The sequence below is a fragment of the Anser brachyrhynchus genome (assembly GCF_964034855.1).
Source record: "Anser brachyrhynchus genome assembly, chromosome: 3".
Classification (NCBI taxonomy): domain Eukaryota; kingdom Metazoa; phylum Chordata; class Aves; order Anseriformes; family Anatidae; genus Anser; species Anser brachyrhynchus.
The window spans coordinates 32342726-32369148 of record NC_137696.1 but is presented as its reverse complement, the minus strand read 5'-3'; the positions used below and the strand labels follow the sequence as shown (position 1 = coordinate 32369148).

The 26423-nt window shown below is 41.7% G+C and overlaps 1 protein-coding gene across 4 annotated transcripts; it reads right to left on the bottom strand.

Moving 5' to 3' along the window:
- Positions 1 to 61: 61 nt before the first annotated feature.
- Positions 62 to 26328, bottom strand: SLC3A1 (solute carrier family 3 member 1). 4 transcript variants are annotated; one of them, XM_080587242.1, is made up of 11 exons: positions 17084 to 26328; positions 14147 to 14637; positions 13488 to 13667; positions 12467 to 12621; positions 11189 to 11314; positions 8155 to 8274; positions 7154 to 7278; positions 5299 to 5497; positions 4034 to 4180; positions 1471 to 1587; positions 62 to 633 (listed from the first exon to the last, which is right to left on the bottom strand). In XM_080587242.1, exons 1-11 carry the CDS (start codon positions 17173 to 17175, stop codon positions 193 to 195), a joined length of 2193 nt encoding a protein of 730 aa, XP_080443368.1. In that variant the 5' UTR covers positions 17176 to 26328; the 3' UTR covers positions 62 to 192. The 4 variants fall into 4 exon arrangements, with proteins under 4 accessions (XP_080443368.1, XP_080443370.1, XP_080443371.1 ...); XM_080587244.1 differs by having other exon boundaries at positions 14147 to 15028; positions 20705 to 26328; XM_080587245.1 differs by having other exon boundaries at positions 14147 to 14782; positions 20705 to 26328.
- Positions 26329 to 26423: the final 95 nt, after the last annotated feature.

Below are 26423 nucleotides of genomic sequence, written 5' to 3'. Positions count from 1 at the left end.
TCGTTGTTTATACCGGACCAGTGTTTCATTACCAATACAGATACAAGACAATTAGGTATTAATTTCATTTTTCAGGCTGTTTATTTTGTACACAAAGCAAGTTTGAAAAGCCATAAAAAGAGATTTTTTCCTGTTCTTTGAAATCAGCATTTTCTAAACTAACATGAAAACTTGGTTATTCTACTCTTGCACTTAACAGTTCACATACAGTAAATTAAAGGCACTGGAATAACAAGCTTTTTCTGCCACAAAACAGTTGTCTTGAAAAGCCTCCATAGTATGAACAGGTTTTCCTGTTTTATATTCAAGGACCAGGCCTTCTCCCGCTTCAGTTTTAATTGTGTTGGTATTGACAGCTTTACCAGTATTGCTAAAATTGGTACTTAGTCTTATAGTAGCTACTGAGGGAAGACTAGGAACTATACCTTTCAGGTCTATCGTCGATTCCTGTCCAAAATTGAGAACCATCATAAAGACTCTATCTAACCCATCCAATTCCCTCACATACACAAAAACATTACTGTCATTCCAGATGTAGCACATCCATCCCCGATGAATGGGCAGCTCATTGTTGCGAAGTAAAGTTAGCTCTCTGTATAAGCTCAGGGTTGAGTTGGACCAGGTCATCTGTACCTGCAACAAAGTCAGCATTAATGGGGTTGTTTCTTCCCACCGAATGGAGGAGATATTACTTCCTTCACACCCACACGGTCTGCCAAGAACGTGCATATTAAAATTCAGTTTTGACAATTAACTCTTCAAATTTGTCTGCTAATTCCACTGCAAAACTGCTTTTTCTCCTGCACTTTCTTGGGATTCATGCAGTGGCAGAGATGGAGGTTATTTGGCAGGACAGAATTCCTCTGTCAGTGACGCTACTTCTACCTCCCCAGGTGTCCTTTTGAGTATTTATTGTTTATTCCGCAGAAAGCCATAGCCTTTAAAGCTTGACCGTGAACTTTTTTCATTGAGTCTGATCTACTGAAATCACAGAATTTATTTCCTATTTTATTTTTTTCCTGTCTTTGAATCATATTTTTGTCTTCAGTTCTGATCAGCACTGTAGATCAGCAAAATCTGTTTGATCCACTGCTCAACTGCTTTGAAAAATTTATTTACTTACATTACAGATGGTCTATATTAAGTTCTTGTTACAAGGATGGTGCTCTATATATTAATATAAACAAAGGCTGGATTTCAGTTTAATGTTAAAATGATTAAAAGGATGTTAAAAGCCACCCGTACATTGTAATTGCAGTTGCTCTGTCTAAATGAATATAGATGAAGTAGACTCCTCGCTGGTGCAAGGATTTCCTTCTCTCATAAAATTAGTTAGGATTCCATACCTTTCTGTTTTCCTCCCTGGAGTTTGTTTTTATTGGCTACACTGCCAGTTCCCACTAGGAAGTCAGAGCGAAAGAGATGCATTACAATATTTTCAGACCTTTGGTTTGTCACACAAATACCTACTTCAACATTCACACTTTGGTAGTCAGGGTTAACGGGTAACCAGCTACTGGTGCCTTCAGTAAAACCAGCGTTAACTTGGCCATCCCACTGCATGGGGGATTTCTCTGGGAAGGTCACCTGGAAAATAAAGTGGGTTTAGAGCTGTTGCCAAGAAGTTTCTACTTTGATTCGTCTGTTAAAAAGTTATCCCTTAAATAACATGCTCTCAACATATTCCATACAATCACCATTTCAGTATTGTTTTCTCTAGCTCGTGTTAAGATGCAACACGGAGGATGTAACCCTGCTGCAAATCTAAATAGAAACAGTGAGAAAATATGAATGGAGACAACTGCTGAAATGGAAGAGAACAGAAAGTCTAATAGATGTGGCATCACTGGGTAAAATTTAGAGTCCCCAGATGAGTCTAGTAGCCTTGCCTTGCAACAGAAGGTTGGATAAAAGACAGCTAGAATATTCTGATGGGTAACTAGACACGCCGTTAGTGAACATATGAGGTAACGAGTGCCAAGAAGAGAGAACAGTAAACAACTAGTAAATGTTCTTCAGTATCTGCTTTCTTGTAACCATCACACTTTTCACCATAGATCCCTTCGAGCATATATTTTCAAGGACTACAATTTGGAGAGGATTTCTTATATTAGAAATACATTTTTTCTCAAGTGCAAAAATTGTACTGAATACCAGGTTTTAGCTGATTAAAAAGTGTTGATGTAAAAAGTCTGAAGTTCTCACTTTGAAGGATTCAGAAAAATTCTGAAAAAGCTTCCTCATTGTTATTGAAGAGCTTGCCAAAAGATCTGACACTTAAATTTAATGATATAAGAGGGCATAAAATATTTTGCACATACTTTGGGTGTTTGTTTTCGATGAAAACTGTTTTTCATATAAAGGGCACTTTTCAATACAATCTGTCAGAAAAGCAGCTCAACAAAAGAAATTGTCACTTTGCTTCGTGACATTATAAATAATGGGTTTCTCCTTTTAGCATGTTCTGAAAAGCAGGAAAAAAGAAACCTAAGTTTTCAACACTGGTAACGCTGCCTTTCATCTTTACCTCTTTTAGTTTTTCTTGAAGATTTTCAAATGCTGGGGATAAAAACTATTCCCTTAGCAAATACTCTCCATCTTTCTAAGACACCCATTAATCAGGGATTCTTCCTCTTCCAGACTGAACGAAGCGTGGTTTTGCATTGTTACAAAGCCATGAGCCACAGGGTGGCTACTAAACAAGCATACCCTGAGGAGCCAAGGGCAAGCCACTTTTCTGAAGAGTATCTTTCTGCCTACAGTAATCAACAGCAGTATGAAAATGCAGGAGATGCTTTGACCCTGGCATTTCTCAGGGGAAAGATTTCCTAAGTCAAGGAACCACTACCTCACATCTGAATCAGACAAACCTAGAGATGATCCTGTGCTTCTGTGCAAGTGCTTCCTTCCCTTTGGTACAAAACTTGCCAATACTGTTGATAACATCACCACAAGTGTCTCATTCTGTAATAGAGGATTTCCACAGCAAAAACAGCATCTGCCATAGGAGCATGTTCTTAAGGTGCTCAAATATGGTCGTAAGAGGCAGAGCTGAGCTGTTCCCTTTTGGGCATGACCTTTTCCAGCCATGCCAGTACGTCTCTGACAAAAGATACAACAGCAGTCAGGTACAATCAGGGAAGAGATGAGAAATTAATATGGGCAGAATATGAAAACTGAAACTCAGGTAGGTCATCACAGTGTGAAAGGCACAGGCACTTTGGTTTAATCCCATGACCTTGAATAAACGTAATTCTGAACATTTCCATTGCCTAACAAAACAGAAACATCCTGCTGGGTGTTAGCTGCAACCACGAACAAATGAGTTAGGGAGCTGGTCCCAGGGCTCAGGTACCTAAATCTTTTATACCTTTGGATCTAAAATAGAAATCCAAAGAAATCCGTTTGTGGGTAGGAAAAGCCCCTTCCACCAGGAAATGCTAAGCAGTGGCTGATCTGTACGCCCACCCTTTTTAGGGGACGCCCCTTCTGAGCTTGGGCATTTTAGCAAGGGCTGTGGTTTAGGGAGGTGCCTCTTTATAGTGAGAGCAAAGTAGTCTCCAGGAGACTGTGGCTCTAGCTATGCTCCCATGAACTTTGGTTTCCTCTAAGAAGTAGCCAGGAAATAATGGACTTTGACAGAGTGAATCAAGTACTGTGAGAGGAAGGGGATACAGAACTCTGTTCCTCTTGCCTCAGGTGACCGAACGCACCTCTCAAAGCCACTAGCCCAGGCCTGGGCACTTGCTGCCTCTTCTGCTGAAGCGAAGAAAAGCAACAAAAACTAATCTGGCAGCAGGCAGGGACCAGGATTATAACCCTGCAGCTCAGCATGCATCAGGGCCTCAGTTCTGGTCTCTGGCCTGGCTGTTTCTGCAGTCTGTACAATGGCTTTGCAATGTGGAACACAGAATACCACCTAAATATTGACAAAGACTGGAGTTGGTCAATTAATCAAGAGTTCTTGTATTTTTGGTAGTTCCATTTCTCAGAACTAAGTAACAGGATCAGAATTTATGTACTCTTCACTTACATTTCCTGAAGCAATGTTCTCCATACCTATTTCTTCACCATAGTAAGTTATAGGAGTACCAGGGAGGGTTAAAAGCAGCATGTTTATAACACTGACATATTTCTTCCCAAAGCGAGATGAAATCCGAGCAGTGTTAGGGCTTCCGACCTGAAGAAAACAACATTCTGTTAAACAGACATTATAAAATTCTATGCATACATGAAACTACTCTAAGGCAAACCATTTCGAGTGAAATTCTATCCACAGGCAACAAAATAAACAGAAAAATGTATTTGAATTGGCCTGTCTTCACGGGGCTGAAAGGAAGGATTCCAGCCTATCTTCTCCTATAAAGGGACATACACCAAACATCACCACCTAGGTAAGTAGCTAAATGTATTTCATGTGTATTGGCCAAATGCTCCCTTGACTATTCCAAGTGCATAATTACACTAATGCCACTATCACCCAAAAGAAATAAATGACGAGAGTGGCTTATTTTGAGAAAAGGGCCTTACCACTTAGAAAGACCTGTAGTGTTATTAGTTGATTGAATAATGTAGCAGGTAATTTTTCCCCTTTCACCTCCAGGTCTGCAAGTTGAATCTTGATTTTGACACCAGTACAAATTTCTGCCCAAAATATTTTAGAACGTAGGTGGTAGAAGCACAGGGAGATGACAAATCAGCCTGAGACTTCATTAACTCCCCCCGGTAACATTTCCCTCAGATTTCTACCATTCTCTCTGCCATGTGAAGGTGGTGCTTGTTTTGAGAAGATGACTTTTTTACTGGGGCTGGGAAAAGCTGGCAGCCCTGAAGGAGAACACCCAAAAGGTAGGCATGCTTGAGCATGGGACTGGAACAAAAGATCTGTGTGTAGGAAGGAATGTGGTGAAACACCAGTAGCTGCAACTCCACATGGTCCCTGTATGTTGCCTTTTTCTTTCTGAAAGCCATTACAGCCAAAAGCTGTTTCTAAATACTCCCTTGGGCATTTTGCCCCCTTCCCCAGAGACACAGCCTTGAGGATACAAAACTGCATTCCTGAGAGTCCCATCCGATAGGTAAATAGAGCTGCCCCCACGTTACATTTGGGGAAATCAAAGCCCGTAGTGGCTCATCCCCTGCACATCCCAACCATGCTTCATAGCAAATACCTGCAAAGTTAATCCCACGGAAATTAACATGTGTGGGGGGGAGGTTTCTATCACCTTAAGAGGAACTATCACCTACGGTTATCACCTAGGTTGGCCCTTCCAGTAAGGATAAGTCCAGAACTCTTACCGCCCAGTTTGGCCATTTCCCTTTAGGCATGTTTTTCATCCACAAGTTGACGGCTTCAAAAATACTGTTTCCTGATAGATTTTTCATGTTAATTAGGTAGAAATTGAATGGGAAGTCTGCTTCTTGGACAAAAGTTGTTCCATAATACATCATTGTTGCTCCTATGTCTTCCTTTTCATCACCATCAGAACCCATAAATCTACAAAGAAGTACACAAGTACTTTTTTTGTACCAGTCCTGGTTTGTACAGAGCTGAAGAAAGCTAGAAAGTGTCTGGCATTCTTAGAAAATAATACAGGATTAAGAATTACATCTGCTTCCCTCCTTCCCATCAAAAACACAGAGAAGCTTAGATTTTGTAAAGTGAGTAATAGGAGATATTACTTGGAAATTTCTGGTGAAAAACCTACAGCAAAAGGCTGTATCTTAATGAGCCTTCTCTTTCCAAAACCACACGCACAGAAGAACATTTTTAGCAATTTCCATGCTGAAAAGAAGCTTTGCAGAAAATGTCCTGGAGGTCCTGTTTGACATGCTGAACATGAGTCAGACACATGCCCTTCCCACAAAGAAGGTGAGAGTTTTGGGTTGCATTGGGAGCAGCACTGCCAGCAGGTCAAGTGAGGTGATCCTTTTCTTCTACTCAGCACTGGTGAGGCCACACCTGGAGTATGGGGGCTTGTACTGGGAGCCCAGATCTAGAGAGACATGAACTACTGGAGGAAGTCCAGCAAAGGGGCACAAAGATGATGAGCATCTCTCTTGTTCAGCCTGGAGAAGAAGAGGCTCAGGGGCGACCTTATCACACTCTACAGGTACCTTAAAGAAGGCTGTAGTGAGGTGGGGGTTGGTCTATTCTCCCACATGCCTGGTGACAGGACGAGGGGGAATGGGCTGAAGTTGCACCAGGGGAGGTTTAGGCTGGATATTAGGAAGAACTTCTTTACTGAAAGGGTTGTTAGGCATTGGAATGGGCTGTCCAGGGAAGTGGTTGAGTCACCATCCCTGGAGGTCTTTAAAAGACGTTTAGATGTACAGCTTAGGGATATGGCTTAGTGGAGGACTTGTTAGTGTTAGGTCAGAGGTTGGACTCGGTGATCTTGGAGGTCTCTTCCAACCTAGACGATTCTGTGATTCTGTGAATGGCTGACAGATAGCATTGTTCAGCCTGGAGAAGAGAACTCTCAGGGGGACCTCAGTGTATCTCAGTATCTTAAGGGACAATGTAAAGAAGATGGAGCCGGGCTCTTCAGTGGTGCCCAGTGACAGGACAAGAGGCAATGGGCACCAACTGGAACACAGGAGGTTCGGCCTGAATGCAAAGAAACACTTTTTTGTTTTTTAGTTTTGCAAGACGGACTGAGCACTGGCACGGGTTGCACAGCGGGGTTGTAGTCTCCACCCTTGGAGGTCCTCAAAAGCTACCTGGACATGGTCCTGGGCAACCAGCTCCAAGTGGCCCTGCCTGAGCAGGGCAGTGGGACCAGAGCACCTCCACAGGTTCCTTCAAACCTCAACCATTCTGTGATTCTAACACTCTGACTACAGAACCATTATGAACTGTGTTATTAATGCTACAGTGGATCAGCCTCATGGGCTTTAATTACAGTGGTGCCACAACCTCTGTGGTCACACACTCTGCCTACTTCTGTATCATCATGCCTGGAGCTACCTGGACCAACTCACTGTACACTTCTCCTGTACACATTGGGGAAGAGATAGCATAGCCTATGCACTGCCGTTTGCATTTGGTAAGAACACATTTTACAGCACATTATGTTATTAAAAAAACATTTTATTGCTAGCAAGAAGGTGACAATCAGGAAAAGAATTCACTAGCCCTAATAATGATTACCTGTATCGGCCGGGTTCACTGCTGTATTGATCCATGGTTTGGCGGAAGCTACGGATGATGTCGTGCATGCCAACTTGGGTGGTTGTGTAGTCATGGTAGAGCTCGGAATAGGCTGTGATGCTCTCCTTAAAGGCCAAGGCAATATTCCCCATTAGTTCCCCAGTATTTTTTAAGAATTCAGAACTCCCCAAATTCTTCCTGTCCACTCTTGAGACAATCCATCAACACAGGTAAAATTTTAACTGAAATGAGCTTAGCATACCAACGGTAACAGTGCGGATCTGAACTGGGCTCGAGGAACCGTCCCCAGCACTAGGCAGCAGAGCCCACCTGCAGCACTGAGCACACTGGCTACACGCCATGTTGTTGTTGTGGTAACTTAAAGCAACAGTATTTGAAGAGCTGATGAGTTTTGTGTGATCCCCAGCTCAGCAGGGGAACAGCATCTCACTGCCCGCACTATCTGCTAACATCGCTGGGTTCATCACCTCAGCAAAAACAATAGGGCGGGTGCTTCGCAACGCCTCTGGCCACCTCTCACTGTAATGTGCTGCCAATTAGGTGGGTTTTTTGTTGCTGCTTGTTTTACTCCGATTCCTATTAGCACTTTAAAAGAAATATGTGCTAGTGACTGCTATGGGGTCCCAAGTGAGACAGAGCATTGAGCCTACCTCTTGTAATGAGCTCCCCAAAGACAACCGATAGATCTTTGAAACTCACAACACTGGTCTTTTTAGAATATAATTTGAAAGCCAAGTATTTCAAACAAAATTCAAAGCAACTGTCAGAACAGAAATACGGAGGGCATATGGACAATTTTCTTAGCACTCTTGCTTTGCTTCTTTCTTGTACGTACTCCTGCTGCAGGGAACCCAGGAGTCACTTCCCTTCCAAGGAATGACTCCTTATTCCTAAAGCCCTAATTAAGACCCCGAAGAGTAAAAACATACACTTCTCTTGCCCCAGTAGAAAATACAGGAAAAAAAGAAAATATATATTACAGAATTCTGAGACTTGTTCACTTGCGGTTCATTTCGTAGGTGCGTGGCTTCTAGAAGAAATTTAACAGCGACAAAACTAAATCCATCAACTCCTTTGCCAAGCCAAAATTTGATAATATCCTAGACAAGGGAAAAGTTGAGAATTTCAAGTGAGCCTATACCATTCAAAATAGCATGTACTTAAAGAGGAAAACTAAACCTACTGTAGGTAATAATATATAACAATTTATTTTTGAATTTGTATTTTTTTTTTTTTTAACTAGAAGTTAAAGTGAATCCTGTTGAGTTATCACTGACATACAAATAGAAAATGTCTTATTACTTCTTCCGGTATAAAAGACTGGTCTAAATTCTCCCATAATTCATGAGACCAAAGCCAGGGCATGCCTCACTAGGAGCCTTCTAATCTCTTCCATCAGAACAACTGGGATCATGCTACGCACTATTGTTGGTGAACACCCATCTTGCCTGCACACAATTAGAACACATTGATTCAAATATGCAAGAATATGTTGTTCTGCACAGACCTTGTGCCACCAATTTTCTTTTTATACAATAGAGCTCTTAAAATGCTTGTTCCCTTTTATTTGACAGATGTGTTTGTTTTTTTTTCCATTTTATTTTCAGGCTTATTTGTTGATTTGCAGGAACATGAAAAAATTTAAATCTATAGCAGTTAACTTGAATAATAATTCCACTACCAAAGGCAGAGGTTAGTCACTATTAGTAGAATTACTTCCTACTTCAGTAGCTGTTATAATACTAAAATTCTAATTGCTTTGGTTTTCACAAACAACTCTAAAGTTCAACCCCCCTTGAGCAGTTTGTGCACGTGTTCCTTTAGACCAGATACTGTTTTTTTCATGTACGCACAAAAAAAATTGTCTTATTTTTAATTTTTAACATGTGTATTGAACACACTTGCCAGAATAGGCTGGAGTAGAACCACTCCACATTCAAGCTTTACAGATTTTTGGCAAATCAGGATTCCACCTTTGGAGCTGTGCTTTCTCGTGGAACCATTCTGAAAGCAGCAGCTCTCAATGCAGTGTCTGTCCAATACTGAATCCTCCAAACAGTAAATGTTTAGGCACATGCTCATCACAAAAGCAGCACCAGGTATCAGCAGTATAAAACACTGACTTGATTAGACCGATTGTAGTCCTAACCTGAAAGAGGATTTTGAATTAACATACTAGACAAAGATTATTCTTTAACATGCTGGAGGAATCAATGATGTTTACAAGCATTTACCAGAGGTGGGTATTATCAGATTAAACTTACTAGTCTTTGTTTCATCTCTATGCATAAGACATGCAGCATCTATTTGCTACTTCAGCAATGTACCGGGTACCATTCAAAAAAGAAAAAAAAATAGCCATGACTATTGAAAAGTACGTTTAACAGCAGAAAAAAGGAGAAAGACATGATGTTATGGGAAGCATCAAGACAGAGAAGTTACCAGGGGAGTTTGTCAACGATCAGTCTTGAGATCAACCCAGTTCATGCTTCAGCTAACAATTAAGACCAAAAACGTTTTGGTTTGTTTCTTCATGCACTTGCAACACCAACAGTGAAGAAAGATACTGCAGAGACAGCCCATTAGATACTCATACTAGAATCAGGCAGGCATGAAGACTAGCACCAAAGAAACGCACCAAAATTCAACAGTACAGAACAACAAACGCTGAAGAACTAACATCAACACACTTGAGGTAGCTGTACTACTCAAAAGGAAGAAAAAAAAGGAAAAAAAGAAGCAGCTGTCATAATCCCCATCTTCAGACCTGTTTCCCAATGCGTTAATGAATTACGTTTTGTCTACTGGGAGACGTGGTGGAGGCAGGCATGAAGTTTTATCAGAACACAACCACTCCTTGGTGAAACATTCCTGGCTGTAAAGGCTGTCCATGTTCCTCCCCACATAAAGTGGTCAGAGATGCAGAGAGACCGAAACTAACTCCTTCTTATCAAGCCCAGGCATTCCTTGCATTTCAGATCAGCATTGCCTCACTTCCTCAAAAATCCAAACACCTCTGCTAAAACAAGGTGCCACCCCCCATTGGGCTGGCTAATTAACACCTCCTTGTATCAACAGAGATTACAGCTTCTCTCAGCTTGCCTGATTCAGCTGTGCTTCAGCACCAGCTTCAGTACAAGACACTTGACCATCCAGGTCAGTCCTCTCATTAAATGCTGTCCTCCATGCAACACACAAATGCAGTAAATGCCTTCATTGTTGGCTCCTGGTGGAGACCAGACTTGACAGCACACAACTGTTTCCTTACAGCAGTCATTTTATGAGACTACCAGCAGCATCTTCAAGGAAAGTTACAATCTTAGGGCTTAGAGGGGGAGTATTTATGCCACTGTAGAAAATTTGACCCAGGCACCTCTTCTGTAAGTATGTTTAATTCTGGCCATCCACGTTTGAGAAAACGAGTGGAAAAAAATACGTAAGCTGAAGGACGCATATGGTTCACAGAGAGCAAGCATGAACCGCTTATGCATGAGGCTATGCTGAAAAGCAAGAGGGCTCTTAAAGGTTCAAAGCAAAGAAATGAGGATCCCCTTCCACTTCCCACTGAAGGCTAAAGGAACTCCTTTTAAAGAGCAATAGCCTGTTCCAAAAATGATCAAGATCTTGCCAGGTGCTTGTGAGAGCAGGGACTTAAACCAGCATAAAAAGCAATAATCATCAGACAGAGCACTGAAAAAAACCCACCGCCAGTATCTCCACTCAAGGACAGTTTCATTTGGATATTTTTTTTTTTTTTTTGGAGGGTGGGTGGTATTGCTTGCTTTTAAATTAAAAAGACTTGAAACAAAGTAGCTCTGATACTGGAAGCATCAGAAGATAAAGCTTGAATTTTCAAACTTAAAGTTTGTCTAGATGCTTTTTTGTTTCAATACATGCACTGTAGATCTTGAATTATTTCCAACTAGATTGTAAATTGTGTAGCACAAAGAATCAAATCAAGCACAGAAATATCTGCTTAGCTATCGGTGCAGCAGCAACAGGCCACATACTTACATGGATTTCTTGTTGAACAGCAAGGTTGCGGAAATTTAAATCTGGCTGTTCTTTCCCAAACTGATGAAAATAACACTGTTTTCTCACATCGTCAAACTGCCAGCTGGAATTCCCATAGACGCTCACCTGTTCATGTAAGTGGGAAGAAAAATAATCCAAACTCTCAAATTAACAATTAGTCATATGCATGCTTCACGATGTGGCGCATTACAAGCACATAATAAAGCACAAAAAGCCTAATTGATGGACTAAATTTTAAATAGACTTTGACACTTTGTTTCTTATTTCCTTCTCCTATTAGTTGCTCTTCCTTTCAGTCAGGCTTTGCCACATGTATCTCATGTTCAATGCTTTGTTTCATTCCTCTTTAAGTAGACTTCTGCTGGGAATTATAACAAAGAGGGGGAAACATGGGTGGAACCATTTCTCTTGGAATTAGTTTTCCTAAAACTGTTGTTAAAAATAGCTTTAGTTCACTTTCTTTAATCTGGTATTGTCCCTTTGAAGCACTAACCACAGTCAGTGTGTTAAAATGTTAATTTTATGATCTCTGTAATAAAGAATTCCAAAAACTGAGGTGGCTCTTAAGACTCCAGTTAAAAACACACCAAAAAAAAAAGCACAACAAAACCAACCAAACAAAATGGTTGTTTGGGGGAACAAAATGGGGAAGGAAATAACAATCCCACCTGGAGGTTTTAGAATATACAAACTCTTAACCATGCACCGATCAATTCAGAGTTCAGATAAATGAGAATCGCAGAGTGGTTTGGGCTGGAAGGGACCTTAAAGATCATATAATTGCAACCCCTCTGCCATGGGCAGGGACACCTCCCACCAGACCAGGCTGCCCAAAGCCCCATCCAGGCTGGCCTTGAACACTTCCAGGGATGGGGCATCCACAGCTTCTCTGGACAACCATATATATGGAATACATACATTTGCCTTTTTTCTCCCAAAGCAAATGAAAAAGGAGATCCACCTTCCAGAAAAGGGGGAAAAAAGCCTAGAACATATTGCTTTGCTTCTCCACAACTATGATTGCAGAGCAGAGATGCAGTTTCTAGCATGGAGTAATTTTTTAAATTGTTTGAGGTAGGAACCCCTCCACCCTGAACCAGTTTAAATCTTAACCCAACACAGCCTCACTTCGTAACCTCGGTCCATACCCGTGAGCAACCATTTACAGCCCCGTGTCCACCGGGACAACGATGTTCTAGGCGTTGTTGTTACAGGCAACCTGCAACCTAATTTACAAGCGTCCCTGCCCACACTTACCCAGTTGTTGGGCACAGCGATCACTGCCCCCGCCTGCACACAGTCCTGCCAGATGTAGTAGTCTGTGTACTTCCCAGTCCGGTTGCGACTAAGCTGAAACCATCGGTGCTTGTCGCTTGTGTGGTTTGGTATTAAGTCCATTATCACTTTTAACCCTTATAAATCAAATCATAAATATATTTAATTCAACCTTTTAAGACACAGCTTTTTCTATTTTATTTTATTTTATTTTTTTTAAACGTATCACAAGCATTTGGGCTTCTTCCAAAGCCTGGGAGCTTGGGTTTGTGCTCGAGGAACACGCAAGCATGTAGCTTGGGTTCACACAGCCCTGTTGGCTGGGGCCAACACACACAAAGACAAAAAGCCCCAGGCTACCGGTCTGGCTAAACTAATGAGGGTCAGCAAGCAGGGTCAGCACATCTTGCTGGGACTCTTCCCTATAAAGAGGGAAGAAAACCAGAGCAGATTTCTGTGGTTATGAACCACTTCAACCAAGTCTGGCCAAGAACTCTGATTTCAACATATCTCTCCCATCTCACAGCTGGGAAATGGGCATCACCACTTCACAAGCATTAATGAACATATGTTCTTCCTCACCCTTCCTACAGATCAGGCTTTTTTAAAAATCTCAAACGCTTTTGAGACTGGCAAACCATTTTCCATTCAGCCCAGCGGCTGTAAGAAGGAAACACCTGGGCAAGCGTTGAGTCTAAGGCATACACACACCAACCAAGGATGCAATTGCAGGAAGGAAGCGCATGCTTCCTCCCAGCCTCTTAATTGTTTTTCTGCTTTCTCCAGAAAGCAGCCATCAGTAAGGCCACGACTGCCTGGCAGGCGTGATGCCCCTGGGCCGTTGACACGCACTCCCAGACCCAGCAGGGACCACAGCACTAGGTGAGCCCTGCATGCGTGCTCATGAAAACTCAAGATCGGAACTTAATGGTACAAGGCACACCTCTATCATGCAAGTGAACACTTTTTTAATAGAGCTATTTTGATCAGAGTTGCAGCTTACCTCGATCATGTACGGCTGCAAGCAGATTCTCAAAATCACTCATTGATCCAAACATGGGATCAATATCATAGAAGTCTTCAGCTCCATAGCCAAGGTCTTTTAAGGGGGACTTGTAGAAAGAAGTGATCCAGACTGTTTTTATGTTCAAATTCACTATATGGTCCAGCTTTTCTTGGATACCTATGTAAATGAAAAGGGCATCATCAACTCTTTACAAAAGACAAAATATTTTTGTTGAAGTAAGTTTGCTGTGGGTTCTCGAAGATGGAACACAGATCCCTTTGATACATTAATCACCCCCACTTTTTACTGATCTCAGCTAGCAGGGCAATCTTGAAATTTCTTCAGGAGTAGCATGAGACCACAAAATGGAAACCATTTCAAGCCACTTTAAAGTTCTGCTGTTTGCTCTCAATCCCATACCTAAACTTTTGGTCTAACTCCAGGTTTAGACTTGACTTGAGCAAGAAACTCCAGGTGAGATCTAGTAATGAGAATGTAAGTGGCCATTGGTGATAAGTAAAACAAGTCTTACACGCCACTCTCAAGTGGCTTTCTCTGATGGACTGTAACTATTTTTTAAATTTTTATATATATATAAATACACACAAATGACTGCTGCCCTGCACTACACACAACAAAAATGGAAGTTCACCCACCTTTCAGATCACCATTCCCATCCATGTCGCTGTCCTTGAAAGAACGAGGGTAGATCTGGTAAATAGGACTAGCTTGCCACCAGTCGAGGCACTTTGGGGACAGAGCAATAATGGCAATCGTAGCACACACAAGCATGACAGCAGCAGCGATTATGAGCCAAAAGAGAATCTCCCTGGTGACTCTGTACCGGGCTTGGCTGGAGAACTTCAGCAAGACTTCCTTCGGCATCCCTGCATAGGGCTCCAAAGCTGGTTCCTCAGTAGCTTCTGGGTTCACGCCAATAATGCATGTTTTTGGCATTTCTTCTTGGCTACTGGTATCAGTCTCCTTGTCATCAAAAGCCTCATTTTGAACAAATCCATTGTTCTCCACACCTCCCTTCTCACTCAGCTCCATAGGTAAGCTCTTTGCTTCCTCGTCAACCATTTTGCTTGGTATCTCTTGTCCTGGAGACAGACACTCACTACAGCAAGGAAGCGAGCCAGCATACCTTTGTTCAGTGGAATGAGAAGCAGCGTAATTAGCACCTGGGTTTATAAATAATCCTGACCAATTGGTCAAAGTTCAAAGCAGAAAAAGGACAAAGTGCTCCAGCTCTTTTGCATAACAGGCATCTTCAGCAAGATAACAAAACACTACAAGAAAGCACAGTTTTCCAAGGAGCAGTTACATTTACTGTTGCTCTCTTCAACATCCTAAACTTCTTGTCCTTTCTATAGCAATGTTTTTTTTTGTTGTTGTTGTTGTTTGTTTTTGTTTTTTAATATAATTTATAAAAGGTTTAGTAAGTGTTCGACTTTGCAGATCAGTCCTTGCCTCCCTTGCTACCTCAGCGTGAATGAGTAGTGAAAACATCGGCACCGAGAACAGGGCGTGGGCAGCTTCTGGTCCAAGAGCAAGAGTACAAATTCAATAGGAAGGAAAGATCCAAAGCCTGCTGTGCTGGGTTCCTCACAGCACAGGCTAGCCCAGACGCAGCCCACCGCAGCCCACCCACAACTCCCAAGCAGCGATAAGGCACGCACCAGTCCTGCAGCTCGACACGTATTACAGGCTGCTTGCTGCCCCCACAGCTATCTCCAGGCACAAACACCCAAGGCAGAGCTGCTCACTGCTGATCAGCAACATTGAAATTTTGCGCAAGCAGGCCCAGATTTACACCTCCGTGTGCTCTACACTTCAGCTGGCCCGAGACCTGCAAACCTGCACCCCCCAAAGAGCCCCTCGGGCCTGCGCGCTGCCCCAGGCATCCTGAGGCACGCACACCGTGACAGGGCCCTGCTGCAGGCCACAACTGACGTCTGCCCATGGCCACAGGGCAAACGCCAGCGGGTCGTTGTGCTTCAGAAACATCTGTTTTTGGCTTCTTAACCAAATGAATCCCTCAAGTTAGGATACAAAAATGTTTTTACCACGACTGCCTCAAAACATGGCAGAAGGCCCCTAAGGCATCTGTGGCAGGTCAGTGGGACACAGACGTGTAATTTTTCAAATTAAAGAACTGCTGGGCAGGCAATGCTCCATGGCCATAACTTCAGGTGCAGTTTTGCGTCTAGTTCACCAGCATTTAATACCCGTCTAGTAAACTCCTACCCCTGGCTGCTTTTCCTGCCTTGCATTGCCCCCTGCCTTGTGCCAGGTGAAGTATTTGTGTGGCTGAGCAGCGAACCAGGCTGGGAAATAGAGCTGGCAAAAAGCAAATGTCATTTCATTCTTTCAACAGCTCTATTTCTAAACTGCCAGGTCACCATGAGGCCACAGGGTGCTCCATACCAGCTCAGCACAGCGAGGACAGGACAGGGAGGCAGGGTACAAGGCACAAGGCACAGCTACTTGACCAAGCAACAGTTAAATAACACCCTTCATGTCCCGCATTCATTTTGGTACATTCCTGACCGTCCCTGTAGAGGAAGCCCTATTATTTCCACTTCATGGAGCAGAAAGCAAGGCACACAACAGTTAGGTCTCACATCAACAGATCTCTGGGCGTGTGCTTCTAGAATCAAACGCAGGGAGAGAATTCAAGTTCGGTTAATGGCTTACCTCAGATCACATAAAATCTGCAGAGGATCAGATTTCCTCTCTTCACCCAGGTTGTACATTACTACCTAAAGCACTGCTGGAATTCAGATTCCAAGTTTTTTTACCCCTTACCCTTTTTTTTCCTTTAAGTCGGTATATTTAATAGTAATAATTGCCTGCATGGCTGTGTATGTTTGATCTGAAGATACACGGGTAGTTATCTTCAGTATACATAATTCTTACAACTAATAAAGACAAACTTAATATTAAGTAGTTGAAAGCTACTATCACATTTTGACACTTTTTTCCCCTTTAATTCAATTATTTTCCATGTGCACAACTGCAAGTGTTTGTTCTATGAAACCGGCCACTCATTAACTGCTCCTTCAAAATAGCGTCTGTTGTCCTAATGTAATCCATAAGTAATGCTAAATGCTTATTTATACCTTAAGTAGTACAGATTGTGTCCTAATTGCCAAGCATGCAGCTAAAAACAAGAGGATTATTCTGGGGGAGCACCACACACAAGCTTCAGACATCTGTAAATGAATCTCTGTGGACTAATTCAACCTCCAGGTGTCTACTGGGCATGCAGAGATACAGTGACACAATATTTTAAGGTTAACACAGAAGATAATCCATGCTAGAAACAATCAAGTAACTGTCTTGGTGAACACACAGATTTACAGCCAGACTTCAGTGCTTTACAGTCAGACTGACAGTGTTTACAGGTTTCAGTCACATTTCACATTAACTCCATGTTGCTATATAAGGAGAGCTGATGTACAAACAGGTATAAGAAAAGCATAGACATGTTTAGGATGGACACCTGGACCTTGAATACCAAAAAATTATTCTAGAAAACCTGTAGAGAAAGTATGGCCAAGGAGCTTAAAGTAGATCCTGGAAGCTACCTACTATGGACCCTCGGGAAGAAGCCCCAGAATCTGGTACCTCCTCCTCCTGTAGATGTGATTCCTTGCAGACTAAAAATAGCCGGTCTCATACAGGAAAGAAAAGGAAAAAAGCTCCCATGTTGTATTTGTGTTAGCTGCTTCTGTACCAAAGCAACGCAAGTAACAAGACCAAGACAGCAAATGCCTCTGGATAAACTACCCACATGCCCTGCAGAAGGGCTGGGCAGGGCTGGTGTCCTACAGCAGCTGACAGCTCACTCCATACCTTTACAGTTGCTATCAGTTAGCACAGGCAGCTGCATTGCTTGCCAGCACAATTGCTATATATTAACTAGATATAAAACCACACAGGTATTTATTAGGCCTTTTTTTCCCCCCTCCTCATCTGAAGGAGTTGCTCACTTTAAAATTATTTGATAAAGGGAAACTGTAAACTTCAGCTTGAGAGGCAGATCACCAGCAATTCCCATCGAGGTTTAACTTTTTCTTTTTAAAATGTATTTTATGTATGCAGGCATTACACTTCTGGCTTGCTCTCAAGCAATTCTGAAACAGTTCCCTCCTGAGCAATTTTACAGTTTCGCAGGAATAACTAGCCAATGCTACTGCGTTAGCAGAATCCACTGAAAAGCATTAAACAGTAGAGAAAACACTTCATATTCTGTGCCAGTTACTCTGTTTACCTCAGCGTTAGATAGGGAAACAAAACCAATCCGTATGTGGGCAGTAATAGCTGCTATCTCCACACAGATTGCCATGGTTATTTCTATAAGATGGAGGGGTTAATTTCCACAAGTATTTCTTATATATAATTATTTCAATGCACTGGCTGACTAAGGAGTCTGCTGTTTGATGCTATACAAATGCCAAGTAGCTTACCAGTTATTTGATACCATACATATTACACCAAAAATCACACAAAGGGGTGATTAAGCACCCTAATGCGCTAAGTGTAGGAAGACGTTTATTTTTTAAAAGTTCTCTTGCTTAATGCTTTTTTATTAAATGTTTTGTTACCACTGAAACTGCTCTGACATAATGCACTTCAAAGCTAAATATAACTTCATTATTTACAGAACCCAGGCCAGCTTCACACCCATGCAAAAAGGCAAACACTAGAGCTGACAATATTTCCTCAGCGGCTCCCACAGGACTGATGGATAATCTGACCTTTAAAGCTACATTTCATTCGGCATTAAGAAAGTCCTCCCGTGACACAGAGGGCAGCCATCGAGAGTGAGACACTCTCTAGAAACAAATTTCTGCTGTGGTATCTCTTACCCAGGGGTTCCCTGACCACACATGAGGTTTCTCCCATCAGCATGCAGCCTGAAGTCCTGCTAAAATCTAATTGCACGAGACACCACGCCAAGGCCTGGTGGATTGTTATTTATTTTTTTAAAATGCTCTTAGTCCACTAATGGACTATGTGATTAAAGGTTAATGGCATTATAAACGCTGTAATTACCTACTGCTTGGCTCATGTGATGTTGCAGGGGTAGCTTTCTGGGAAAGAGGCACCTGGCCCCTGCCCCCCGTGGGTGATCAGCATGGCTGGCTTCTCCCACTATTTCTAATGGAAACAATTATCCCCTAATCCTTGCTCTTAGCAAAGCTCCAAGCACAGCAGCATGCAGAGTTGACTCCTTTCGGATGCCCTCCCCTACAGAGGATCAAACATGGTACTGCCACACACCCTTTATTTTAAAAGTAAATTCAAGTGTGCTCTTCTCCAGGAGGAAGCTCACTCATTCCTGCGCCCTCCTCAAACTACACTACTTCCACTCTTCCCTTTACGGCATTTGTCTGTCACAGCTCTGTCCTAAAGGACACCAACTTCCAAACAATTTTCTTCTCCAGCCTAGTCCTTAAAGTCTTTGCCAGCAAGAGACCCAGGCCTTGATTTTACTCTTCTATGAGCTGGGGACACTCAGCACAGTATTAAATCCCAAAAGACTGTGCTGCTGCAGCTGTGATGGCTATAAACCCAAGAGTGACCTGGTGTTACTGAAGGACCTCTGAAATGGAAAATTCAAAGTACAGACAGCCCAGCTAGACAGCCCAACAGGAGCCAAGCAGAAGATCAAAACCAGGACGGGACCGTGCTGTATCGCAACCCCATCCACCCTTAGGGTTACCAAGAGACAGCACCCCATAAGCACGCTACCTGCTACCTCTACCCATGCTACAGCTTCTCACAACGATTTACACTCGCTGAATAGTAACCAAGGAGCAAGTTTGGGTCTTGAACTCTAGGCACTTCCTCATGTAGACAACGGGGTTTTCAGGGAGGAGCCACAGGCGAGGAGTGCGGTGTCCTGCCCGACCCTGCAGTGCTGACCCTGCGTGAACACAGCCATCACCCTACTACATGAGCCGTGATGCTTTTCACGCGGCCTCAGTGTCCCCACCTGCAAGAGCCATGTATGCAGTACCACACGAGTATATACAGCAGGCCACTGAGCCTCTCCAGAGCTTAGAGTTTAATCCTTCCCTGTCTCAATGCATCTAGATAGACCTTCCTGCAACTAATTTGCTTTCTTCACACATTGCTAATTGCGGTGGGCATTTCATGATCAAACATACTCATGCTCCCCCAAAATAACTTCCTGCTGAAAGACATCAGATCAGATGTTTCCAGTCTCTGTACAGAAGGCTTCACTGGACTACTGAATTGATCCCAAAGCTTTTACAAGGGCTGGCTGTGACCAACACTCCACTGACTCCACATCAGAGCATAACAGCCCAGCACCAGAAAGTTAGTGTCTAAAATCAATATGAATGCTGGGAAGTGAAACCAAAGAACTGGAAATACACATTTCTGGAAAACGACACTAAAGCACACCTCCTCCCGTTCACCACACTGACCTAGTGTGGTACACGGCAAGAGCTGGCATGTGCGAGCTTCTGTGTTCAAGGAAGGTGCTCTCTGGCCAGCACAAACTCAACCTCAGCATCAAAAACATTTCACAACTACAAGAAGCCCTCTCCAAATAGATACACATACCATTCAACAGACTTAAGTGTCAGAAATTAATCTTAAATTTTACGTTGACCTGAACATACGAAGGCAAACGGAAGACAGTTCTTATTTTTAAAAAGCTAGAAGAATTGCTAATAAAAACAACTAATTCCAGTTACTAACCACTGCCTCCTTTTGAGAAGGAGCATAGTATGACACCTCTTCAACAGATGGATAACAGAGGTCCAGTGGCCAAAAATACTAACGAAAGAGTTCCTAAATTTCAACTTGAAAACTGACTATAGTTTTCCCGGGACAACTGTATTTACTCAGCTCAAGCCACATTGACTGCCTCCAAACAACTAACCTTTTCTTTGGAACTGTCTCAAAAAACCATTCATACAGCATTTCCTACAGACTAAGCCCCTATGAGATGAGTCTGTCCCTTCCAAGCTTGTCATTAAATCAGCAGTACCAGGACGTGGGATGCAGAATAGCAGGGAGAGTACATGAGCCTCTTTCTCAAGGTTTGAAGACCCCAAGTGAACATGGAAGCAGCACGAGCAGGTTTACTGGGAGCAAGATGTGTGGGGACAGTAAATTTGAGTAATCACCCATGTGTACGCACAGCTGGCTCAGAAGAACCCGTTACTTACTGACAGGCTTGATCCAACCTCATTGTCCATCGTCGCACAGGAGATGAGCAGCACAGGGTAGGGCGGCCTGGTGTGAGGAGCGCAGTGACCGTGGCCGAGCGTGTCCAGAACGAAGCCAGTAAGAACAGGGCGTCAGAAAAGTTCCAGTCACAGTCAGTGCCAGGAGGAAGAGATAGGGTGCAGCCTACACTGGCTTAAACAGACTCTGTTCTAAAAACAGTGATAAACAGAAGTAGTCTAAGCAGGTTTTTCATTTTTTTTCCCCCATTACTTTTGATGCAAGTTTTTCTAAAGAAGAATTTCAGTTAGGTCTTCACCCTGGTAAATACCACTCAGGATTACGAACCATGCTGCCCCTCTTTGTCTTAAGTAAAGCCTTGAAGTGAAACTTTTTTTTTTTCTAAAAACCAAGCTTTATCTGAAAACATTATATGCTAAGGACTCCTAACAACTTCAAGTTTTCAGTTGTAGAATCCCCTGGCATTCAAGGCGGGTGAAAAGTGAAAGTTTTTTGGTGAAAGGTCAAAGGTTTCAGCTTTGCTCTAGCTCATCCATACTAACAAACCAAAGAAAAATGTAATCCCACATTCAACAAGTACATAATGCTTCCAAACTTTTCCCCCCACTAGTCATTCAAATACTGCACTGACAACTACCACATGTATCCATTCCCCCATCTCTCCTGGAGAAGGACTAAAACAAACGCCTGCCTTTCTTTATATGACACTTGCTCTCATAGTTCTCACATTTTTAGTTTTGCTCTGATGTCCAGGAGTCTGTAGCACTAAGTACGATGATATTCTAATATACTCAGAACAGTTTGTTTTTAAGATTTCAGAACTGAAGATTCAGACATACATCTTTACGTCAACAATAATGTCCAGTTTGTACATTTTTCTCCTTTTGATTAATTTTGTTTAATGCAGTTCAAAGCAGAGGCGCTAGAACCATACTAGAACTGGCCATATTGACTAGATATGTTGAATTTCACAAACTTCCTTCTACCTATTTGATCCTCTCATCAGCAAATTGACATACATTTCATTAAGCAACACCAAAAAAAAATAAATATTATATAAAAATAATGAGGAAAAGCAGGAGCTGTTTGAGTGATTTCCTTCCTTCTCAGGTAGCAGAACAGCACTCAAACTTGGCAGAGTCCCTCCTGGTGTCAGTGTGCCATCTCTTCTTCCCATTCCACTTCCAGAAGCAGCACTTGAAATATTTTAGCTACATACAAAATAGCTGTTGCAATTTTTCACACACTTGGTTATGTGCCTTTTTTCCATCCCCTAACAAGTTGAGAGCAAAGTTAAATACAGTAACTCTAATCTCTTAAGCAACAGTACCTGAATGTTTTAAAGGTAAGGATGAGTAGGAATGAGCAGATATATAACGTATTTCCCCACCCTAGAATTTGTAACCCAGTATGGTGAAAAAGGTGCCCATGACTAAAAGTAGAGACTGATAAGTTGTGGTAAAACACCACACTTCTAACGCCCATGCAGATTGTTTGCATTAGTGGAGTATTTCCCACAACTGTATCTTGACAAATTAAATGCAGATTTCAGAGAACTGGGAAAGGTATTTCATTTCGGTTTCACTATTGTGTTCACATTCCCTGTTCCCAAAACTGAAATATTACTCTTTTAAACACACTGGAAAAACACATCTGCTTTACATACTGAGGCCAAAATCATTATTGCACAATTAAACTTAGATGTGTTTATGAACTGAAGATGACCATTGAATAAGAGATCAAAAAAATCTGAGAGCATTCTCCAGTTCCTATTAAAAAGAATCAAATATTGTACATTATTTGTCCAAGACTTTAAGCAGACGTCCACCTTTTTGCATGTGAGCATCTTGCCAAGACAAAATTTATTTATCTACATATATAGAATGAATTTGATGGGGACTGTTTCTAAGCTTGCTTATAAAAAACAATGGGAAATATTTTTTTCATTAACGCAATCAGACTTCAATATGCATGCACTTGCTTCGAAGTTTCCAACTAACTTCTAAGAGCAGGGTATTTACCAAACTACACATTCATGAAGAAAACTCAAAATGTAGCTGAAATACAACTTCAGTCCAGAGAGGTGTTTCACCGTAGTTTCTCTTAGCAGACTTTAAAAAAAAAAAATCAGATTTCTCAATCAGAAATTGGTATTCTTGCAAGGAATATAACAATTCCAAGTATTTCTAGTTTTCCTTTCTAGATTAAACTCCTAAAAGTGGTGTTTTACCTCCTAAGAGGCAGAATGTTCATTCTGTGAATTTCTGTGGGATTTCTTTCACTGAAGTTCTGCAGCTCTTTCAAAGTGATGAAAGTAAACCTCATTTAGTCATTTTCTTACTTAACTTTGCATAGTATTTTTCTCAACAATAATTATGTTAGATAGCATCCCTTAGCTACCCACCAGAATCCTAAAGTTACCTGAAAATGCCAGAAAAATCAGTATTTATATTTACAGACAAGATGGACTTCCACGATCTTGATGAGGGGACTTGGGAATTGGACTGTTCCCACCTTGTTTAAAGATCAAAGGCAAGGCCCTTGCAATACCAAACACTACTACAATGTAGCCTCGACCTTTCCCCAACTCACCTTAAATTCCAGCAGTCTGAGAAAGCAGAATCAGGGTTAGTCATTTCCAAAGCAGATTTGACACACTAGGTGAGAAAAATTATGTCCAACATCCCTGTTTCAATTAGTCACCACAAGCCTTCAGAAGGCATCTACGTGTTGCTTTCTTTATTAGCAAGGACAACTACCTTCAGAGAAAGATTACCAAACTGATGGGGAATTGCTCCTCCTCTAGAAAACTACCCTCATGTCTTGAATTCCTATCAGTCTTCAGTAAGTTTTAAAAGCAGGTACTAAGGCAGTCGTTAGTTGGTATTAACTCCCAGTCACTAATCACAGCAGAAGTAGAGCAAAGCTTTTTCTGCTGGAGAATTCCCGGTCGAGCTGCATATGGACAAGTAAGGACAGCCAAGGACAGAAGCAGGAAGCACTCCCCAACGCAGTCGGAAGCGCTCAGTGATGCTAGCCAGGCTTTATATCCATGCATCCCTGCAAAGGAGAGCTTTGTGGAGGTTTTTAGAGGAAGAAAATAAGGTGTTTGGGGGAACTTCACCTTTCATACATAAAGAGCAAAGCACAGCAGCCCTGATTAAAAGAATAACAACATCAGCGCAAGAAGGGAGAGAGGACCAGAAGCGATGAGCTGAACGCAGGAGAGGCACAGTCATGCTAGTGCAGAAGTTGCCTGTATGTGATGACAGCAAAGCAGTCGTGAGGGGAATATGAAATGGTAGAAGCAAAGCACGGCTAAGTCTGACCTGTATAGCAACAGTCCAAGTGAATAAAAGCAGGACAGATCAGACTGTCAAGCTGAGCCAAGTGTTACAAAAGATGCACAAGAGCCCAGGCAGAGTTTCAACTGCATGAACTAGCCGCATACTTACACGGATAATATTGCAACTGCTCAGTGACCTGGTTACTTTTTTGTGATTTTGTCAAATTGCCTTCATCTCTGGGAGAATTCCATGCAGCTGCTCACCTGCACCAGTAGAGCTACCTCTCTCCAACTTACCTTCCAATTTAGAGCTAAACATAGCTGTAAACATAGCTGTAAAGAGCTAAAGGCAATGTCTTCAGGCAACAATCCCCAAATCTAAAATTTGATGTTTACACCAACAAAACCTGAATTAGTCGATGGAGTAAAAAGGTGCTTAGCTCTTTTATTGCTCTGTTTTTTTATTTTTGGCCAGAACCTCATACCTAATGTCAGGCAGCAGTAAAGTTATCTTTTTTTCCTTCAGCTTTTATTTGAAATACTTCACTAGTGCACTTATGCATTCATCCATGCAAGAAATTCTTTTTAGAATCAAAGCAAGCAAGAACTAGGAATATTTTAACTCAGTTCCTCATCCCTTACACCACATTAGCCCCAAATGACCCAGTATCTAACCAGTTTCACAGCTTATGGCTATTTGCAATAGGACGAAGTGAAAGAGCTACATTTCTATTTAGGTAGAAAATATCCATTAATATTCAATAGTATCAGACAGTCTTCCAGAAGCAAAAAAAAAAAAAAAAAGCTTTCTAAAGCTTGGTTCTTAGCCTGTGGTGTGCTCAAAGAATTGACATCTATTTCAAATGTACATTTTTTTTTCCTTTTCTTTTTTTTTTTTTTAAACTCCCGAACCTAAATAGCAGCAGCAGTTCACATAAGCAGCACGAAAAGCACAGATGGTTTGGCCAAGTCCTGCAAAGGTTTGTGTGCAAGCTTAAAAAAAAAAAAAGCATTCACTCTATTAGTGAAGATTCACTCTATTAAGAGGAGACTTAGTACTTAACCTTTCATTTGCATCCATTTCTTTATTCCCTATTCAGTTTAATATGTTAACGATGATCAGTTAAATCCTTTATTTTGCTCAAGATCAGAGAGCAGATCTGAGAACCGACACAGACTACGTGGTCTGTGGTACAGGAGCGTTCACAAAAATGAAGAGAAGATTCAAGCTGAATGTGACATCTCAGGAAGACCTGAGGTGGAAGTGACACATCCCACTCTCAGCACTCTACAGAAGTATGTTAGTTAGCAGATGGCAATAAAACTACGAAAACATAATTTTAAACCAAATGTTAAAATTGACAGGTTATGGCATATAGTAAAATACAGGAACAAAACTTTATCAAACATCTCAGACTTCTCATGCTAAGAATACCAAGTGAAAATGAGTGGTTTTCTTTTTTTTTTTTTTTCCTCCTCCAGGCTGCTGAAATCTGAACAGTTTTTTTGATTACACTGGAAACATGATTAGAATTAGAAACCCAGTGTATGCATGAATTAAAAGCAGTGCTACTTAAAAGGAACAAATAGAAGTCTTGATTTACATTTCAGTGAGCTGTGCAAGCTGTGGTCCTTCTCTTTGAAAAACCTCTGTGCATGCTTCACTTCTATACAATAAATACTTATAAAAGTATAAACCCTTTTATTTCAGGGACACTACCCACACTGATGGAAAGAAACTACACATGTAAGCGTTCACAGGACTGGAGCCCATGGAGTACAAGAACTCTTACTACAGAGGAACAAGGTTAAAATTGCAGCTCATCACAACATTAGAAGCAGATCCAACAAACGTGTCATGAACTTACAGACAAAAACCTACAGGTTGTTCCAATCATGCCCATTCCAGAATAACACTAAGTATTCAAACACATTGTGATTGTGCAATGTCAGTAACACAGAGTATTTTGTTCTTTTTTCCTCCAGCTAAACAACTCCACTAATAAGTAAAATAAATAAAATCAGTAAAAAGTTTTACAGTGAGGCTTCTGCATTATAACTATTTCTCCCCAAAACACTGCAAACCTTTCTAGGTCTAACCTCAGATCTTTAAAGAACCTAAATATATGAACTGACTAAGAAGTTAAGATTAATTTGAATATTTAGACTTCAAACAAATGTCATCTAGTAGCTGCAAGAGGACTTACTTCAGCTGAGCTTGGGATGGATTTACTGTAGGAGCTTTACATGTTGTTTGTACTGTTGTGTCTCCCACAGAGAAGCCCACTTTGAGACTTGTGACTTCTTGTGACAAAGAACCACACTCCCTGTGTAACAAAAACACATCCATCACCAGGCTACATAAGGAGGGAAACTTCATAAATCCTATCATTTTATGTAGAACACCTGTATTT

Coding starts and splice junctions, on each gene's coding strand:
- SLC3A1 (XM_080587242.1), bottom strand. CDS start 17,175: ATGAGACCGGCTATTTTTAGTCTGCAAGGAATCACATCTACAGGAGGA. Junction 12,622..13,487: donor TGCAGCCGTACATGATCGAG/GTAAGCTGCAAC, acceptor TTGATTTATAAG/GGTTAAAAGTGATAATGGAC. Junction 11,315..12,466: donor TCGCTGTGCCCAACAACTGG/GTAAGTGTGGGC, acceptor TTACATGAACAG/GTGAGCGTCTATGGGAATTC.